We start from the raw sequence: 21,166 nt of genomic DNA on the forward strand, positions 1-21,166 counted from the left end.
TATCCGTGAAACCCTGAAGGGAGGAATGTCGGTGGAGCCCTATAGGATGGGTCACCTGCATGGCGTGCCGGTTGCGCTGCGCGGCGGCCAGGTGGTTGACGATGGGCGCCGGGTAGTGCTGCCCGATCACGCACTGCGCGCGCTGCTGCACCTCCAGCGGCGCCTTCCACGGCTCGTAGCTGGAGTTCAACGAGGGATTTAAATACACATACTCGTAGGAGCAAGCTCCTAGTGTATTCAGTCTGTACGACTTACGAACGGGGCATGCGCATTCTGCAGATCCAAAAAGTATAAGCACGAACTTCATTTTTGGTACAAGCTTTTATTACTGACTATACTTTTCTTCCCACAGGCAACTAATACTCATCGAGACAATTCTAAAAACCCTAAACACAATTAGGCTGTGTTGATTCATCACAGAGTTCCTACGGCCACCGGCCGGCCTAGGTTGTAAGTTTCTTCGGGCATCTGAGCAGAAAAGGACCAGATAGTCTGGACAAGCTCATGATTACTGGCCGCATGGCTAGGAAGCATTGGGATAGATGTTTGGCCACGCGTTGGGTGGACAGACTAACGTCAGAGACTAAAGCTAGTTAAGAGACAAGTATTATACACCGAATCCAAGAGCTTGGAGAGCACTGGTGAAGTGGCGTTGGGTGGACACTTCCACAGTTCTACACGTCAGTTATAAGGATACGACAAAGACTCACATGTACAGCGGGGGCATGTTGGTGAGCTCGGGCACGTAGCGGCGAACATATTCGCCGCTAGGGTCCAGTCGCTGTCCTAGACGGACGGGGCAGGCGCATTCTCCGGAGTCCAGTAATGCCTCGAAAGCGCTGGAGGAGACCCACATCCAGTTGCCGGCGCAGACGGACCTGTGGACAGAAGCGAAGGTTGTATCAACAAAACGTAAGGTAAGGCCTAGTCCGATTTCGGAATTCGTAAAATCGGTCATATAATTTGCTCAAGTGAAAAGTACAAAATTTATTTTTGGTTCAATAGTTATCAAACCCAGCCGATATTCGTACCAGTAACAACTGCTTCAACGATCTTCGCTGTCTTTTCGAAATATTGAAAGCAACAATTTAGGTACACCTAGCGGTGTTTTATTTTCTCATCAAGGAGCGTCCAGTAGATACTTGACGAAGTGTGAATCCATACGGTTTCGTACTATGTGGTGAAGCCAGGGAGTGACTGTATCACTAATGTTCTTACTTGTTGCCAGTCAGCGTCCAATAGATATTTGAGGAATTAGTTCAGGACAACCAGAGGGTTCCTCGCGTTAGGAATAAAGCCACAATGCTCCTGATAGAGTCAGCGTCTATAGTACCCTTTATAATAAATACTTACCAATCAGCGTCCAGCAGATACTTGAGGAAGTGGTTCAGCCCGTGTTCCCAGGATAACCAGAGAGTTCCTCGAGTAAGGAATGAAGCCACGGTGTTTCGCACTGCGTGGTGGAGCCAGCCTTCGATGCGGAGTTGGCGCATGGCCGCGTCGATGAATGGGAATCCGGTTCGGCCTTCGATCCAGCTGCAAAACATGACTACATATAAGGCAGTGTTAAAGTAAACTAAGCAGCATACACAGCCTAGCCTATGGACAGGTTATGTTTAATACGGACGCCGCAAGCTACGTCCCAGGTGCAGGCACAACTCTAGCATCCGCTCAGTTTGTAAATACACTGATAAGACTTCACTGCACTGCAAGGTGATATGTCCTAAACCTAATGAATCCTTAATTTGGCATTAAAAAGTCAAGGTAGTGAGTTCAAGCCTCCTTGACTCTCAATAGTCCTAAATTCCTAATGGTTCTGGTTCGGAATAAAAGTTAAAAAGAGGGTAAAAGGTTGTTCGTCCTGACGAACATTATAAAATGAAGCGTTAGCAACAAATGCATATGCAAATAAAGACGATCAATTAACTGAAACCCCTTACCTCTTGAGTTCGTCGCCGCTGGGCTCTTTCCACGGGATGTCTAAGCAGATAGGATTGCCTGCCATCTGCGCGTACTTTGGGTTGTTCACGCTCATCGTGTAGAAGTACTCTCGCCAGATGAGTTGCCCTGCACACGTGGAACGTTTATGTCACATATGAAGGGCTTATGTTTTTAAAGTAAAAGTTTAAGTAAAGATACGATAAAATGTGGCGCCCAACGTGGGGCCGATTTTTTCAACCAATGTATTTGATTTATGTAAGACTAGGCCCAACACATTTTTAATGGTTTGTTCGGTTCAATCGAAATACGCGTGTCAAATAAAACAATCATAAATGAACATTGGTGTATATTTGTACCTACCATTTACTTTTTGTAATGGCATACTACTTACAGAAAACGATTACGGAGTAAGATTTTTAAATAAAGCTGAATTGATGTCTATGCACAATGTGCTATTATGAACGCGGCATATGCTTACGGTGTAAAACTTATATGATTCTTTACATCATTCCAAAATAAGTGCCCTTAACTGTTGTTTATGAACGACAAAAGTAAAAGTTTGGCTCAAAAATTTTCTTTCCAAAACTTTCAAAGCTTTAAAAGGAAGCGCCACAAAAGCAAGGAACATTCAAATTCCAAAAGTTATTGTATAGAATGGTACAATAGCTTGTGGATCTTGAAGGTTCCTTTATACAATACCTTTTGGAACTTGAAGGTTCCTTGCTTAAAGTTTCTATGATTAAATTTACGGCCTGGATATAATTTACTTTATCATAAATTCATAATTTTATAGAAACGTCTTAGTTTTACATAAGGAAAAATATATAAATGTGAAGATATACATATTAACTTAATAATCCGGCCAAGAACTACTCAGATTCGCACAGAGAGAGTCCCGTAGCATGACATTTTTTACAAATATATATATGGTTTTAAATTGTTTATTTTGTATTTTTTTATTCTTAACTAGCGACCCGCCCGTCTTCGCACGGGTATTTATTATACATATAAAACTTCCTCTTGAATCACTCTAACTAATAAAAAACCGCATCAAAATCCGTTGCGTAGTTTTAAAGATCTAAGCATACACAGGAACAGGCAGACTGCGGAAAGCGACTTTGTTTTACACTATATAATGATATCTGTCCTAACAATCAACAATGTTTCATGTAGGTACAACTACTACTACTGCTACTAGCTAAAAGCAGTTTTTAGACTTGAGTATGAATTATTTGTGCCATTTTCAACCAAAAGTTCCATATACCTAGCTTCAATTTGAAATCAATCTTATCGATCGACAATGTTGTATCTTTTGGGTTGAACACGTCAATTTTGTTGTTACAGCGGCAATTGAAGTATAAGTACACTTTCAACTTTCTACCTATAAAGATTAATGAGTAAACTACGTTATGAATGTTGCAGTTCATTGAAAATAAGGATTGGCCAAAATACGTACCCTAAATTCGCCTTTAGTAGGTACATAACTTCGCCTTAACTACCATTAAATCATAATTACAACATTGATAACGGGGTTTGTTCGTGAGATACAGCCCGCTGATATGGTTTTCCCGAGGATCTACAGTATGGGGTTCTTCAAAAAAGGAGTGTACAGGTTTTTAAAGGGTCGGCAACGCGCGTGTAACACCACTGGAGTTGACACCCCGGGGACTGCTTAACATCAGGCAGGCCTTTTCCTTGTTTGCCACCGTCGTGGTATTAAAAAAAATTAGCGTTTGTCTCAAATCCGGTAGTCCGGCAGTAAATCGAGGTCACAAACTTGGATTATGATTATTCATTGCAGGCGTCCATAGGCGGCGGTGACTGCTTACCATCAGGCGGGCATAGGGCCTCGTTTGCAACCTTTAGGTACGGAACCCTAAAAAGTGCCATATACTTTATACCGGTAGAAGGTTGTCTTTATAATCTTTATTTTATTTTTCAATACAGTAAAGAACACAAATTACAAATTAAGTAACAACAGGCGGTCTTATTGCTAAAAAGCCATCCACGATGACGCGCAGATTTGTCAAATCTAACCTATAATAACATGACATTACGAGTTAAGGCAAGCGTCATCGTGAATGACACGATCTGTATAATGTGTAAAAATTATATAATGTGTTGTTATATCACCTGTTATGAATTGGTTTGGCGGAAGTCGGCCTTGATGCACTTGACGGTACAGGTCTTGGATAGCCCAGTAGAAACTGAAACATAACGGAACTTTAGAGAAAATGAACTCAATGAAGTCATACCACAGAATAAATAATAGTACTACCAATCTGAAATTACACTTTAAGGGGGGGAGTAGCCAGAGACCACGGATTTCCACTCGCTACGATCCTGGCATTCCTCTTTCGCTTCCTTCTCTTTCATAACATTCCTCATATACGCTCCCCGGTTTAGGGTGCTCTTGACCTGGCCTTTCTTCAGGATTTCCCCGATTTAATAAGAGAAAGTCCGCCGAGGTCTACTCCTTCCAGCTCCATCTTCTACTTCTCCCTCATACACTCTCTTTGTTAGCCTTCTTTCACTCATTCTTTCCACGTGTCCAGACCATCTCAACAACGGGCTCGTGGTCTAGTGGCTCTGACATCTGATAGTTTGAACTGTTTTTTGTAAAATCTACAAAGCCTTTATTATCACAACTTTAAAGTGAATGTTCAAGTATTTTGAACACCTTGGCCGCTCCGATTTATCTGATGGTGACTGTTCAAGTAAAATTGCACTTATGTAGAGATCTCGCGCTCTTTGTAAATATTTCATAATACGGTATCTGTGTAGTCTGTGTCACGCAATGTATTACAACAAGTATCTTACGTGAACATTTTAGTTCCAGATATCTTGGCACAGACTCCCTCTGAAGAAACAGGATTTAGCTACAACTTCAAGATCCTTAGGTCATTGTTCCAAGTCATACATATTGCATACACATAATCAACCCAGCCGATGATACGTATTCAGGGTATTCTGCAAAAAGACCCAACATAACGATTGGCGATTTCCAAAATACATTATGCATCATTGCAGCTGTAAGGCGCGTATTTGTGCGAGATGAGAGTGGTGACTCGTTCTCTAACTTAGGCTCTTGAAATTTAAGAACCCTTATAATGTACCTGTTGCACAAAATACAATTGAAATCTCAATTAGCACATACGTCGGGCATTCATCGACAGACTTGTTTGGGTGTGCTATCATTTCCGCGTCGCAGCTATCACTCCATAAGTTTTAATATAAAAAAAACCCTAGTGAAAAAGGGTACAAGTCTCTGGCAGTTTAGGTGTATAAGGGCATAAGTGTTACGTGGAACTTACACCCTTTTACACCTGCGTTGCCAGAGACTTGTACCCTTTTTCACTAGGGTCACAGAAGTATCAATTAGCATATGACTCAAGACAGTTTGAATAGTATTTTAAATAATCGTAATATAATAGAGAGCTTTTTAGTCGAGTACCGTGTTTGGGCAACGAAGCTTGCTGAGTTTAGTCTTTTCTATGGGTGCGGCGGCACGTGATTGGTATTTTTTTTAAATAGTGAGGTGACGAAAGATAGAGGAGAATGGAAGAGAAGAACATGTTGTGCCGACCCCACATAACGTGGGATAAGGGCAGGAGGAAGAAGAAGAAGAAGAGTTGAGTACAGCGTATCGAAATGAATCTTATAGTTGAGTTGGGAGCCCATACATGAAAAGTACCCAATTACAGTTTGGTATACGAGATCTTAATTCAACCATTACAGTCGACGAGTAGAAAAACGTAATTATTCTTAATTGACCATTGGTAGATCTTATAACGTCGCAATAAGGTTTAGAGTCGAACAGAAACTGTGTCGGTAATAGTACTTACCTTCGAACAGATAAGCAGCCGAATCTTAGCGCCGGACTCAGGGAGATGGGCGGCCCGAGCAAGTCAGGGTTGCCGTGGGTCGGCAGGTACGAACCCCTAAATAATACACATTTCTTAAAATCAACAGTAGAAAATTCTCAATTTATTAGTGCAAATCGTTTTAATAAAACATGTCACATTAAAATTAAACTACAACTTACAATAAATAAAACAAATCAAACCAGATACGCGAGTCAAAATAATTTAAAATTAAATCTAAAATAACCCACCCTGGATCGAATCTGGCTCAAAGCTCCCCATTATTCTCGCTGCGCTGAACTGCAATGGAGACCTGAACCAGATACGACCCAGAGCGAGGATCGCAAACATATTTATTTGCGTGAAATGTGTTGCTACCATGATTCCATTTACGATAGAATCGACAATTGTAATGTATCAATGTATGTATTGTAGTGCTGACGACAGATGTGTTGGTAATGAGGAATGTGGTATGGTTAATGAGGAACTGCGAAGTTGGTGGAGTGGTGGGTGATCCCGGAGTCGCAATTTCGAGTCTCGCCTTAGGCAATAAATTTTTCCTTTATTTTTCAAATTGTGTCTAAAACTGGTTATATTCAACCAATTTTAAACGAAAAACTTCTAGAGAAAAGTTACACAGCTAAATGAGTAGGATACTTTTTTTTTTCTTTTATAAAGTTATTTGTATATTACAACTATTACAAGTAAATTAATATAGTAAAACTTTACAGCATTTAACTAACCGGAGTCACCTTTAAGAGCTTACCCCTCCGTCGAAAACCTCGGTAAATGGTCATACTCATTTATCTGTACGTTACGTACAAATAGCCGTAAATTTAACGTGCACCTCCCCCGCAAAAATCGGCAGACTGTTTTGTACAGAAAATTAGAGACAAGGCGTCTCCAGTTGGTTAAATGCTCTAAGCGTAAAACACACACTGGCACAGTCGGTAATTTGTATAAACTATATCATGTCTACCTGCAAAATGTCTCGTACTCCACGCTTAAGCGCTGCTTCATCTGCTTAAGGGCTGTCGTCTCCCCTCCCACCCAGCGGATCATCCGAATGTCCTCGTTTTCCAGGTAGACACCGAAGTCTTCCGGCTTAGGAGTCTGAAAGTCACATTGAAGCTTAACACTGAGAGACGTGCCCATGGATAAATTTTCATCGTTATTTCTAATGTGTTTCTCTCTTATTTTAGCGGTTACTCTGATGGTTGTACCCTCTAGCTTCGGAGACCAAGGTCCGCTTTTATATCTCATACACATGACCATCAAACTCAGGCATGACAAAAATACATTATAAACATATGGCGTGCTGCAAAAGTTTACATAAAAATCAACCGGCTTAAGAGTCAAAACGCAACAATGGCCATGAAATAAGCCGAATTTTGTATTTCTTGATAAAGTTTCAGCATTAAACGACATTCATGAAACGGTAAACGAAAACGCACATACAAACCGTCTATATATCTCGGTTGGGGAGTTTTAGCAAAACATGGGGACGTATGCTCGTACAACCTGTCTGCTTTAGCATTTGACACACTCCGCCGGCTCTTTATCCCTAATGCTGCGTGTTGTACCAGTATCAGGCGATTTAGGCAACACCTCCCTTTCGTAGTCATCTTGTCATGGCTATAGAACTACTTGATAGAACCACCACCAGTATTAGAATACAATTCGTACCTTGTCGAAGACAGTGAACTCGCTGTAAAAGCACTCCGGTAAGGTGCCAAACCTGACGCCGCTCAGATCTAACTCCCCGACCGGCCGTGGTGGGTCTCCGATCGTTGCTACGGTATGCTATAACATAAATTTTGCAAGTTAATTAATGTTAGAGCATGTTTTAGGGAGAGGAAGACATAGGTATAAACAAGATTGCACTAACATCGACTCGTATTGGAAATCTACACTATATTTAAAATACGTCATACTAGTGGAGTCAAATGCGTGTGGTATACTCGGAGATGAAATATAGGATTGGTTAGATAGTTATTCCTGAATCGGATGAACGTGACGGGCAAGAAAGAATAAGTTCAAGAAGGCGACGAGATCCCTTCATTAGCCTTGATGACTGTATCGGCTTCCTAGAGCGTTTGCGAGCCCCAGGCATTATTAACTTACCAAGAACATTTGGTAAGTGAGCGGCGGTATTCCCCCATTGGCCTTGATGACGGTATCGGGCTCCCAGAGTGTGTGCGACACGTGTTCGTGACAGGACACGCCGATTTCGCGACAGGCTTGCTTCACGCTGTTGTCGCGGGCGCGCCATACCGGCTCACAGTCTTGTTCGAAGCAGAGCTTGCGGATGCCTGGCGGAGTTTCGATTATAAGAGGATGGAACAAAATAAATTAACCGAAACTGGCAGTGGTTACATACATGGATACAGACAATTGCAGATGTAAAACGGATGAGGTGTTTTAACGCATTCACTGTCAAACTTTTCGTAGCGCTACACGCGTAGCCGATTCTAGTGTTTTCCCGCATTGTAGAGGAAAGCGACTACAAACAGAGCGCCCGCCGAGCGGATTCCCAGCACTCAATGTGTTAAATATACACGCTTCTCGACAAAAAACTTGTGTTTTTGTCGATTCGGGTACCTCACCCGCTTAGCTACTTCTTCTTATTATAAGGTAGAGTTCAGACAGGAGGCAACAGACAAATGATGTACGCTGCAGCCTGCAATCACAGACAGACGCATGCGGTTGTGGTGCACGAGCTTCATTTCTAGTATAAATCAGCACAAGAAGTTAACATACCAAAACCCTCCGAGCCTCCGGAACACCACATTGGGCTGCCCTTTGAGCATGATCAGCCGCCCGCCGTACCGCTTGAACTGCTGGTCCAGGTCATCTAGGGCTTCCAACAGACACATGTAGTTGTAGCCCACTGTGAGCTGCCCATCAGCTTCGTTTCTAATATAAACCAGCACAATAAGTGAACTTACCAAACTCCTCCCAGAGCCACATTAGGCTGCCCTTTGAGCATGATCAGCCGCCCGCTATGGCCCTTGATCTGCTGATCCAGGTCGTCCAGGGCTTCTAGCAAGCGCATGTGTTTGCAGCTCACCAGTTTCGTTTCTAATATAAACCAGCACAAAAATTAACTCACCAAACTCCTCCCAGAGCCTCCGGAACACCACATTTGGCTGTCCTTTGAGCATGATCAGCCGACCGCCGTGGCGCTTGAACTGCTGGTCCAGGTCATCCAAGGCTTCCAGCAAGTACCGCATACGGTTGTAGCCCACCAGCTTCGTTCCTAAATAAGATATAAAACATGTACCTTTTCTTAGACGCGTAAAGTTATAAAAAATATCTAAACAATTGCATTGCTGCGGGAAAGGAAATATTTTATGTGTTATCATGACACCAAGACACGTATTATTTCTGAAGATCATGCATGGTGGCGGAAAACTTGTTCAGATCTACATATAACTCAGTCACAAAACTATATAACGATACGAGATCGCTTCAAAAATCTGGCAGAATTTAAAGTAATACATGATCCAACTACCTATTTCGCTATCGATCTAGTAGCCTTACAAAAAAGCTACCCCGTATAGATAATTGTGAGATAAGGCCGGGTGAACTGGACGTAAGGCGCTACCAGACTAGAATGTTGGATGCCCGACGACCACCCAACATCCTACATGCAAAGGTCCTTGTAAAAGTCCAGGTACAACTTACCTGCCGTCTCACCATCGAAGATGAATATTGGGTAGAACGGTACAGTATTATCCTCGAGTGCGGCGTGCAACGCCGGGTTGTCGTGTAGACGCAAGCCATGGCGGAACCAAAGAACGCTTCCACCCATCATTTTTCAACAGTTCTGAAAAAGAAAGGTACTATGAGATGAGATAGTAAGTAAATTTGTGTATTTCAAAAGCTTTGTAACTCTTTAACATGATCGATATAGTTTCTTACATTTTGGCTGTTTAGATTAGATCTCGTAATATCTATAATAAATATACAGGATGATTTTTAGTTACCTAAAATCATTTACGGGGTGAATATATAGGTCATACTGAGCAACCTTTACTATGAGACTAACCTCGAAATCGCGAAAAAAAAAATGGTATCTCCCATACAAAATCTCAACATCAGACTAGCAAAAATGTATAAAATAGCCAATGTTTTTGGTGATTATTGCAGATGACAAATAAAACACCAGAAATTACGAGATCTAATCTAAACGGCCAAAATGTATGAAACTCTATCGGCCATGTTAAACAATTACAAAGCTTTTGAACACACCTGTAGATTCTTGGTGATATAACTGATATAGGCACACAGTCAATCTAACCGCTGAAGTATTTCTATTGTTGAATTCCGTCATAAGCCAATAACCAATGCGAGTATCATATTACATAGATATCGGGACCTACCTACTTACTACGAGTTGCCAATTCGCGTAACATTACCTAACCGAATGCTTACGTAACAAATAATCCTGATACTGACCTTCTTACAGTCAACTTCTACTTATCAAAAGTTTTACGCTGGAAAAATACGCGGTATAAATGCATACGAGTGCATCTTCATGTCCATTACAAAAAGGCCTTTGCCCCACGGTTTGGGTTATTCCCACTAGTTACCACCAAGTTGTTACCAGTGGTAACTACTCGGAATTTTTTCCCACCTTTTACCACTGGTAACTACTGGGAAACAAAATTCCCACTAGTTACCACCAACTTGGTTTAGTGGTAACTACTGGGAATTTTTTATTATGTAAAAGACCAAAATTTGGTTAGCATTCAATACTAATAAAAACAGTATAAATATCGAGTTCCTTTATCAATAATGAATTAAACGTCGAATTAATTATAAGTTAATTAGATCTTCGTTTCATTATAAGTCGATTACTGTTACAGTAAATTGCCTTAAAAGTGATAAAAAAAATCGGTCTTTCAATGATTTGTTCGTTCGTTCTTACAATTGTGACGTTATTTATTGAAAGGGACTTTATTGTCGATGGCGCTTACGCCATTATCAACGATGCTCTTATACAAATACAACGCTGCGCTACGCAGTGTAGATTGAGCTAATTGTGACGTTATCTATGAAACCTGGATCTTTTGTCAAGGACGCTTATGCCACACTGCGTAGCGCATCGTTGTATTTGTATAGGAGCATCGTTGATAATGGCGTAAGCGCCATCGACAATAAAGTCCTTTTCAATAAATAACGTCACAATTACACGAGCGAACTAAGACATCAGTCAAAAACCGATTTTTTTATCACTTTTAAGGCAGTTTACTAAAACAGTTATCGACTTATAATGAAACGAATAACTAATTAACTTATAATGAATTCGACGTTTAATTAATTATTGGTGGTAACTACTGGCAAAAAAAATCCCACCTTTTACCAGTGGTAACTACTGCGAAAAAAAATTCCCACTAGTTACCACCAAACCAAGTTGGTGGTAACTAGTGGGATTTTTTTCTTTGGTAGAAGGTGGGAAAAAAATTCCTAGTAGTTACCACTTGTAACAACTTGATGGTAACTAGTGGGAATAACCCCACGGTTTTAAAGAATAAATTAGCAAAATAGGCACGATAAGAAGTTTTGGAAGTTATCATCGCGAAACCGTACTTACTTCAAAGCGTTTTGTCGAAATCTGAACCTTACTCTTCACAAAATGCGGTTGCCTTTGCAATAATACTTGAAATCATAGGGCATTGTGTATATAACCCAGATATTGCAGAGAATTACAATGGCGAGCACCGCGATAATTGGTTAGGGGACCTGCCTAATGCAATACATTTGTTTTGCGAATAGGAAGCCATTTTAATCCGTTACCACGCAATATCATTTATTGCCCAAAGCGTTAGCGAAGATCTCCATTTTAACTTGAGCCAATTATGTCATATGTCCGGTTTCTCTTCTGCTGGTCGCATTTATTTTTACAATTTTTAAAGCTTATTAAAGTTATCGCGAGGTACTACCCTATTACGTTTTAAATGTCATACATATTATCACGGTTAGATTACATGCTAGAAACTACGAAAACAGTCTTTGATAACCCATTTATTCAGAAACAGTCAGCATAAAAGCAATTTTGTCAACAGATAAACTATGTGTCTAGACAATTGCCAATTGAGCTTCATTTCAGCCCAAGAACGCGTTATATTGGATTGGACTAACTGCAGTTAGGGCACAAGACCACTTGATACTGATCGCGGCACGACGAGGTCTGAGTTAAATATGAATAAGTTTTTGTCAAAAAACAAAAAAAAAAACATTTTTGGTACAAGCTTTTATCGCTGACTGTACTTTTTTTCCACAGGCAACTAATACTCATCGAGACAATTCTAAAAACCCCAAACACAATTAGGTTGCGTTGTTTTATCACAGAGTTCTTATGGCTACCTCCTGTCTCATTCATCAGATCAGCTTGATGGTACCATAATATTGCATTGTCACCCGACTTACATATGTATGCAAATTTTCAGCTTCACCGGAAAAAATTTGACCTACTTCCGTCAAATTTAACTTGCAAGATTTGTCCCATACATACTAACAGGGCAAGTTAAATAAAAGCTTGTAAAAATAAGTAATATCAAAGGCATAAATATCGCTGTACACAAAAATACGTGTATTAACCCGTAAAATTGTTTAATGTAATGTTACTAACGTCATACATAAATATAGATCGCAAGTGGCCTAAAATAAATCATTAAACATAATTGTCGTCGTCTAACAATCTTTAAGTAGGTATTATGTACGAGTATACATACAGTCAGGTTTTTATATTTTGCTAAGTTTTAAAGGAAGCTTTTGAAACTTTAGAACTAAAAACTCTTCTGGATGGATGCATACTTTCAATCAGAAATCAGAATGTAAATTAAGGGGCAAAATGAAACTGCCTACATCACAAAACAATTGGTACTTAACTACAATACAAATTGGACGACCACGACGTGTAGTCGCGTTTTTAGAGTTCAGTATTCAACTAGGAAACCTTAGAGTTTCGCCATGCCCGTCTGTCTGTCCGTCCGGGGCTTTGTTCCGTATTCTTTAGGGCTAGAAAACTGACATTTGGCATGGATATATAAATCAATCATTCCGACAATGCAGTAAAATAAAACCTACAAATAAATTGCGGAGTACCTCAGCTACACTTCAAGAGGGGATGATTGTTTTTGGCTTTAATCCAATGGTTTGGGGTGTCTTTGAATAGGACTTTCAAAACGATTAGGGGTTTCCAAAAGCTATTGTTTGATAAAGTAAATATTTCGGAAATAATCGCAACCATAGAAAAAACATGTAGGTACCTACTCCCCTAATCTCTTACTTTTGTAACCAGTGTTGCCAGGCGTACGATAATTATTGTACATATACGATAATTTGGGCTCCGGTACGATGTACATTCCAAAGAGCATTATCGTACGCAAAAGTACGATAATTTCAGCTCTTGGACAATGCCAATTCTAGTATTTGAAGCAACATATGACGTGTTGGGCTCCTTGGTATAAGTTAAATATGTCGAATTTGAAATTGTCTGTTAACTGTTTGGATCTATCACAAAAATACACAAATATAAAACTGATGTGTGCACAATTTAGACGAAAATAGTGTTTTCTTTATTTTCCAGGAAAATTTTCGGGGTAATGCCTTTTGATAGGCGTACGATCTTTTTTCATCCGTACGATAATTGTGCCAACGAAAATAACGAAATACGATAATTCTCTTCCACTCACATGGAAACACTGTTTGTAACTCTATTGTTTTAATTTTAACAAACACGCTATACAAATTCTTTATAAATGATTTACTTATAATTAAAGATTATGAGATGCCGACGGCCTTAACTATTTCTAGAGATTTACTTGTAATGTAAAGAAAGAAAGTTTGATCGAATGTAGGACCTAATTAATTGAATTGGTCAACAATATTAGTTTATTTTAAGTTACAGAGAACTGTAAGAATTTAAGAATAGGCAAAACAGGATAAGCTGCAGAAACTCACTTCTTACTGGAGATATCGTAAAAACAAGTGAATAATATCCACAGTATTATCTATATCTCAAAGTAAAAAAGTATTGTTAAACGTAAAAGATTTTCCACAAACCAAAAAAATCCACAACATTCAGAAACGGAAAAATCATTCAAAAATCGAAATCACAATGCTTACCCCAAATCAGCAAATATATAAAACTCAAAAGGCAATAAACTGCCTAAATTATTTTTTTACTTTAAACCAGGATTGCCGAGCACTGGATTTGAAATGAAACATGGAATGAAAATCAGAGCACAACTGGCCGTCTCAAGCCCCGCGGGTACAGTGAAATCGCGTCGACATTTTCCGGCACATTCGAGTAAATTCTCGAAGCTTCAAGAACTTTAGCTCGTGAGATTTATACTTTATTTTATAAGGTAGCCTTAAGTACGCGCTATATAAGGAGGTCTTTTTTGTATGAAGTTAGAAGGTTTCAGTTATAAACTGTTTTATACAACGCTATGCCAACAAATGTTGGACCCGGGTACGTCCTTAAACTACGTCCAAAAGAGAGGTATGGGCATTGTGAATGTCATCTCGCTTTGTGTGGTAGAGCACAGCCAGTGGATGTCATTCCAGATCTAGAGCAGAGCCCAACTGGAGAAGTACCTCCACCTTACAGAAAACAGCAGCCAAATAACACTAGACCCTACTCATAGTGTTGTGTTCCTGCCGGTGAGTAAGGTTGCCAGAGCTCAATGAGGGGGGGCGGGTTTAGAGTCGGCAACGCGCATGTAACTCCTCTGGAGTTGCAGGCGTACATAGGCTACGGAGGCTGCTTACCATCAGGCGGGCCGTATGCTTGTTTGCCACCGACGTAGTATAAAAAAAAATGTACGGGATGTATAGGAAAGCATTTAAAAGTAGTTCATCTAAAACGTCCAAACTTCACATCCAACGAGTAAGTACATTCTTTTATATTTTATTTTATTGACCGAGCGATAGCGAAGGTCTCCATTTCAGCTTGGGAAAAATGCTTTAGTATATCTGGATGTTCTCTCGTTCTGCTTTGTGTTGACCGCTTTATATGGAATCCCTGTCGTTATATCTACATAAGATTTATTTAATAAATGCTCTGAGCGGTTGTCGTTATCACGTCGTACTTGATTAGGTGGGTGGGGGGGAGGAGTCTGACAAAAATAGCGAATGATCACTATGGGGGGGGGGGGGACTAGAGAAATATCACGTGTCAAATCAATATATATATCAAAAAAAGATATTTATTTACCAACACAAAAACAATGAATTGCAAGTACCTAGAATAAAAAAATCAGGTAGAATTTATAAATATTTGTGTATTAAAATGGATGAGACTCGGCTAGACCGCTGACTGATAATACCTTATATAGATATAGTTTTGTACAATTTTACATGTGCGCTGCTACAGCTATCCGAAAAAGAGTTAAGGACGTTTAGGTGTACTCGTACCTATGGATAGCAATAGCAAGTACCTACCTACAAACATATTAGTATACACCATTAAGTGTGTACTTACAGAAGATTATTACGTTTCATATTATATGTATTGTCAGCAGCAGGAACATTTCACATGGGCCTTTAGGAATATTCCCATGCTGCGTTAGTAATCCACAAAGTAAAACAGTAACACGAAGAAGCTGAATAATTACACACCTATAGATAAAAAGATATATTTTCCAAGTAGGCAAATATATATCCTGATATTAACCATGCTCAAAAAGTAGCCAAAAAATGTGACTTGATTTATGGACAGCCCTGATATGATAATACTAAGGCTGACAGAGGCCAGAGCGCTGAGCGTGAGGTCAAACATGTGCGAAAAAACTGATTTATTATGTATACAACATTCAGAAAACCGCTGATATTTTTATGTAACGGGTGATAACAAAAAAAATTAGAATTTTCTGAGGTGTGAAAAAATACTCATATACGAGTATTTTTTTAAGATACTTCGTATTATTAGACAATATATACATGATAATTATTTACAATAATTATCATGTATATATTTCATGTATAATTATTTACAATAATAATCATGTATATATTTCCTATCAATCTATCAAAAAAAATATATAAAATCAGGACAAATAATTCGTGTAAGTAGTTTTGAAAATTGGTTTACCACCTTGTGGTCTCCAGATAAACATACTAAATAAGTTTTTGGCAAATATTATACAAGCTTTTATCGCTGACTGTGCTTCTTTCCGCAGGCAACTAATGCTCATCGCGACAATTCTAACAACCCCAAACACAATTAGTTTGCGTTGGTTTATCACATAGTTTCCCATGGCCACCATCAGATCATCATCAGATCCATCATCAGATCGGCTCCATGTCGTCATAACACACGAAATGTTATGAACTATGATGCTATTCGTACAGTTATTCGCGATATGAGCAAAAATCTGAAAAAAAGGTAACTTCCCCCCCCCCACACACAAACCCCACTTTGAGGAATTTTAGTATGTTCATCTGGATACCACAAAATATAACTGTACTAATTAACAAACCCACACGAATCATTTCCCCTGATTGCCCATATTCGGCTTCATTTTACGTGGCTTACCCAATACATATATAAGTACACATTGCCACTGAAAGAGTTAAAGAAGTATAAAAGGACCCCTTATCGTACTTATTGAATTCTCGGAGCTTCTATGTACTATTGTTGCGAAAGTACAATAATACCTATGTAAATAAGCCTTATTTTTTATATCACAAAAACCTTTGCATAACGCGACCGTTTACGTAAAGCTACAGAAAATAAAATCATTGCGATAGAGATGTAAGGGCTATATTTGTTCTAAACTGGGCTGTGTTACGTGTTCATTCTAGAATTGGAGTATCCTCGGAAGAATACTTCTATAGCCGTTTACAATCACGTCACAAGCAAGTTTACGTAAGCCAATTAGACAAGTTTTAGAAATTTTAATACCGATCTACTGAATTGACCACGCCGTTAACAAACAAATCGTCTATCTTATTTCAGACAATGTCGTCAACTCGTCATCGTCACAGAATAAATAATAGTACAGGAAACTTCCTACAAAACCGAAATTTGACAGCGAATCAGGGGGCCTACCGCGAAAACCGAAATTCGCAAATTGCGGGGATCTTTCTCTTTTACTCTTCGTAAGACGTAATTAGAGTAATTAGAGACAGAGAAAAATGCCCGCAATTGACGAATTTTGATTTTCCCGGTAGCCGCACAGGGCCGATTCATGTTGTCCCTTTTTGATGTACGGAACTATCCCTTTCGGCTATTTAGGGTTGTCAAAATTTATGTAATAATCTTATCCGTGGTTGTGCACACAACGGGACGTCAAGTTTTTCCAGCCCTAATAATTGCTCGGAGCCATGCTGAGACGAACGGAGCCGAGAACGCCCGAACGCTCTAGTTTCCTCCCCCTGACGTCGTGATTAGGGTTGCCATCTCAAAAATTTGGAAACCAGGACAAGACGCGTGAAAACCCCGGATTTAAGAGTCCAGAACCCGGACACGTACAGGTTTTTTAAACAGGTTGTGTGTGTGTCGCGGGCGGCCTAAAACTTTAAATTTTTGAACCCAGACTACAAAGGAAGCCCCTCCCGGACGCTCCCCGAACGCCCTCTAAACTAGGACAAATCCGGGGAAACCCGGACGGATGGCAACCCTAGTCGTGATGATATCCACCGACTGATAGTCAATTAAGATACCTAGTGTTGCTATTAGAAGGTACACAGTACACATCAAAGTATCAAAGTAAGTAGTACATAATAGTGCATTTGTTGTAACGTTTTTTTTTTGACATGTCTTTTTATTGAAAATAGCTTTTTAAAAATCAGTAACTATTATTTATGAAAGCAAAATAATGTAAATGATTTCAAATTGTTACATATTTGCCGTGATTTATTTTCCAAAGATGTTATTCAATAAAAAGACACGTCAAAATCGCTTACCTTCTTTCTAATGCTAAAAAACGGACTATAGATAAAGTAAAGCATTTGCCTACTATCCAAAGAGTAGTATATCCAGTATCTCACCAGATCGTAAGGGCTGATGTGATCTAGAATTTAGCATGCTTACTAAGTAATGCTATGAATAAAAGGTTAACTAAACTTAAGTTTACCATGGTTCAACTAGGTATTGTCCAAGCCCTTTGGGTAAAGTTCGAAGATTTAAACATTAGGTACTTTGTATTCGGCCTTTACCCGTAGATATACATCTAGGCTTACCCAACAATATTACTAATATTAGGTGTTGCATCATCACTTCCGACTAAGAACTATTATATAATCTGTGATAATACTAGGTAGGTATACCTACCCAAGTAAACTTAAGTTTACTTAATCTACTACTCGTAGTATTACCCGTAATATAATATACTCGTAGTTAGTAAGTTACCATATAATACACATAAAAGTACAAGTTCGATTACAAATACGAACAGTAGTACTCCACTCACTCGAATTGTACGAAGTTACTTTAGTTAAGAGGAAACTTTATAGTGGTCATTTTTCCATTCTAACGTTCTGGACATTTTCGTCTCGGGATTTTGGCCCTAGATGAATATTTTTTTATATGAGCTAAATATTACCATTCCATTCCCCGTGTTTGTCCGTTTCGATTTTTTCGATAATCTGTTTTTTTTATAAGAACTAGGTCAAACATAGCTAAAAACGACCAAAAAAAATGCGCCGCAAACAGTCGTATAGCATACAAAATTGCCAACAATAAACGCAAAAATAAAAACGATAAAACAAAGATAATTTCTTAGATATAGAAGATTAGTTAAGTTTTGGAGGAGGAAAATGTCGAGAATTAAACCTCGATTTCAGAGATTTTTACGCAGGGCTTTTCGCCTAAGCTGCAGTTGTCCTTATCGCACTAATTTTAGGGGCCGCCCCTGTCAGCGCGACGGCGATATTTACCTAAAATTATCAAATAAGAGAAGAGGCTCAGCTGGTATTTCCTCATACGTTCTAACGCACCTTATTAAATCATAAAATCATCCCGACGACTTTTACATAATACATTAAAAGAAATAAAAACACGCAGTTTCAGAAAATTATTTCCATTGCTGCACGTGCGGCGTATTCACTGCCCTCGACACTGCAACCCACAACAAAACATAATTACACGGAATTAGACTCTAATCACTTGTAATACGTGTCAGGTTGACTGCACAATCGGTTTTGCTGGAATCAAGTCACGTTTTGCTAGGACGATAAATTGTGCTAGATCTACTTGTAGTACTCTAGGTAGTAGGGGCATTGCGTAAGTCTATAATTCTATATACAGCTTGTAAGTATTTGACGCTGACTGTACAATATGGGCTGAGACTGTAAGCGGAAAAGAGGAGTACCGGGTCTCCCATAGACATACAATATAACGGGTCTCCATACTAAAATCTCTGGCCCGCGCGCGTCCTTGTTACTACTTTTCAAAACCACCACGGATGGCGCTGAACGTCGCTAAATGTCCGATCAAGCAAAATACTTAAATATTCAATATTGCAAATAAATCATGTAATTAACTATTGTTTTAAAGATTAATTAAAATAAAATAAACTATTTAAATACTTCACACCTATTGTTTAGACATGAAATTAAAAATAACCAATTACTTATTTAAATCGTCGAGGGAATTTTATACCATCGAGAAATACTAAATAAAATTTAAATAATAAGTCCCTAGTCCGCGGCCTAGCAGTTAGAAGTTAGAATACGAAAGTCGTGGTTTCGGGGCCTAAAGAAACGGGAGTGTGCGCTGCATTTTTTTATGATATAGGAGGCTACGAGCAGTCAAATCGCCTGATAGCAAGCGATTACTATTGCCCATGGACGTCCACAATACCAGAGGGATTGTAATGTAAGTGCTTTGCCGGCTAATAATAAATATTTCCATCTAAGTCGTGAAGATGGAAATGATTTCCATCCAGAGAATGAGACATCCAGCCATGAGGCGAACTCAATATGTTTAATTCTGATTTACACGTGCTTAAGGTAAATTTTTGGCTGCCAGGTCGTTTTGTTGTTTTCGCGAATTTCAAGGGCATTCAATTTTCGTTCTACAGGCTTCATGAGAGGCTTCACAATCCAATTTAACTTCAAGATTATGGGTGATTGTTGTTAAGATTGAATATGTATGGGCAACATTACTCTCAAATCAAATTCAAACCTAGGGAAGAGTGGTGGCTCCCCCCAACACAGGCATTTATTCGCTTACCGGGGTGGCTCCACCCTCTGGATTATTTATACAAGTTTTATAAAATAAATAATTTTGAATTTGTGAATTTTGAGATTTAAATGGGTACAGACCAAATAAAATAATTAGAAACACACAACCATTTTAACATTAAAAGGGAAAAGAATAATAGAATTTACTATATGTTTTTGGGCATTATTTAAAGATCTAGTTTTCTTTTTCTTCTTCTGCGATTTTTTTAAATTCAACCTATACTTTGGTAATTTGAATGTAATATGATAAGTTTTATGAACTATCATCTACTCATCATCATCTATCAACATTTCATTGTTTGGACTTTCATATATTTCAGTTGAGCTACGCTACACAAAGACAGGTCCATATCATAATGGCAGTACTGAGAGGAGCTACTCATTGAGTTAGAAAGCCTACTCGAGAGAAGAAATATCTGTTAGCTAATTCAAGTGCTATCAGTGAATGGGACAGCCCTGAGCAAAATATACAATGTATAAAAGACATAATACAGTGAAAACCGTTTATAACAACAAAACTTCTAAGGTCAACCGGGTATACCGATAAAAATGTTGCGGTATTGGTAAAATATAAATCTTTAATTTCAGTTATAGCAACTACCCATTATAACAACCACTGGTCCCTTACATGTCATTATAAATGGTTTTGAATGCTGTCGGGCAGATCAGGTGTTACATACCCCACCAGGGAAAAAAGCAAGTGTGAGCCAAGTTCAAATCATGAAGGGGACACACTGAAACAGAGATATCGGAGAAAGAGACAACTGGTCGTTAGAAGTATAACTTTACCCATCACGGAATAATGGTGTTCTGGACATTTGTGAGGTGTGGACAGAGCCAAAGCCAACATTTAGAGGCCCTTTTGACACTGATGTAAGAGTTATAACTATTGTCATTTCTAGAACTTACAATTCTGATTCCTAAAATATACCTCATTTATTCCAAAATGCTTAACACAATACTTCTATGACACATAATAAGTAAAATTTCAGTAAATAAAGAAGTATTTATTTACTGGACCGGACGATAATTGTTTTGTATCTATGTAAATGTAGGGTTAATACTCTATATATGTGATAAATAATAAAAATAAATATAAATTCTAATGAATGCTAAAGTAATTTTACATAACTGCAAACCTATTACAATAACCGGTATAT

At 38.9% G+C, this 21,166-nt stretch overlaps 1 protein-coding gene across 3 annotated transcripts in view; it reads right to left on the minus strand.

The window, feature by feature from the left end:
* LOC133521856 (cryptochrome-1) overlaps positions 1-21,166 on the minus strand; it is a 30,017-nt gene that overhangs the window by 8,449 nt on the left and 402 nt on the right. Inside the window, exons 1-12 of one of the 3 annotated variants that reach the window (XM_061856955.1) lie at positions 13,941-14,100; positions 9,492-9,633; positions 8,917-9,063; positions 7,929-8,116; positions 7,491-7,607; positions 6,784-6,917; positions 5,787-5,882; positions 4,075-4,148; positions 1,941-2,067; positions 1,354-1,536; positions 711-878; positions 56-179 (exon numbers count right to left, since the gene is read on the minus strand). In XM_061856955.1, coding sequence (XP_061712939.1) covers positions 56-179; positions 711-878; positions 1,354-1,536; positions 1,941-2,067; positions 4,075-4,148; positions 5,787-5,882; positions 6,784-6,917; positions 7,491-7,607; positions 7,929-8,116; positions 8,917-9,063; positions 9,492-9,621 — 1,488 coding nt within the window. In that variant the 5' untranslated portion in view covers positions 9,622-9,633; positions 13,941-14,100. The other 2 variants (XM_061856954.1, XM_061856957.1) reach the window with 2 other exon arrangements.

This window comes from Cydia pomonella, chromosome 10, assembly GCF_033807575.1.
Source record: "Cydia pomonella isolate Wapato2018A chromosome 10, ilCydPomo1, whole genome shotgun sequence".
Classification (NCBI taxonomy): domain Eukaryota; kingdom Metazoa; phylum Arthropoda; class Insecta; order Lepidoptera; family Tortricidae; genus Cydia; species Cydia pomonella.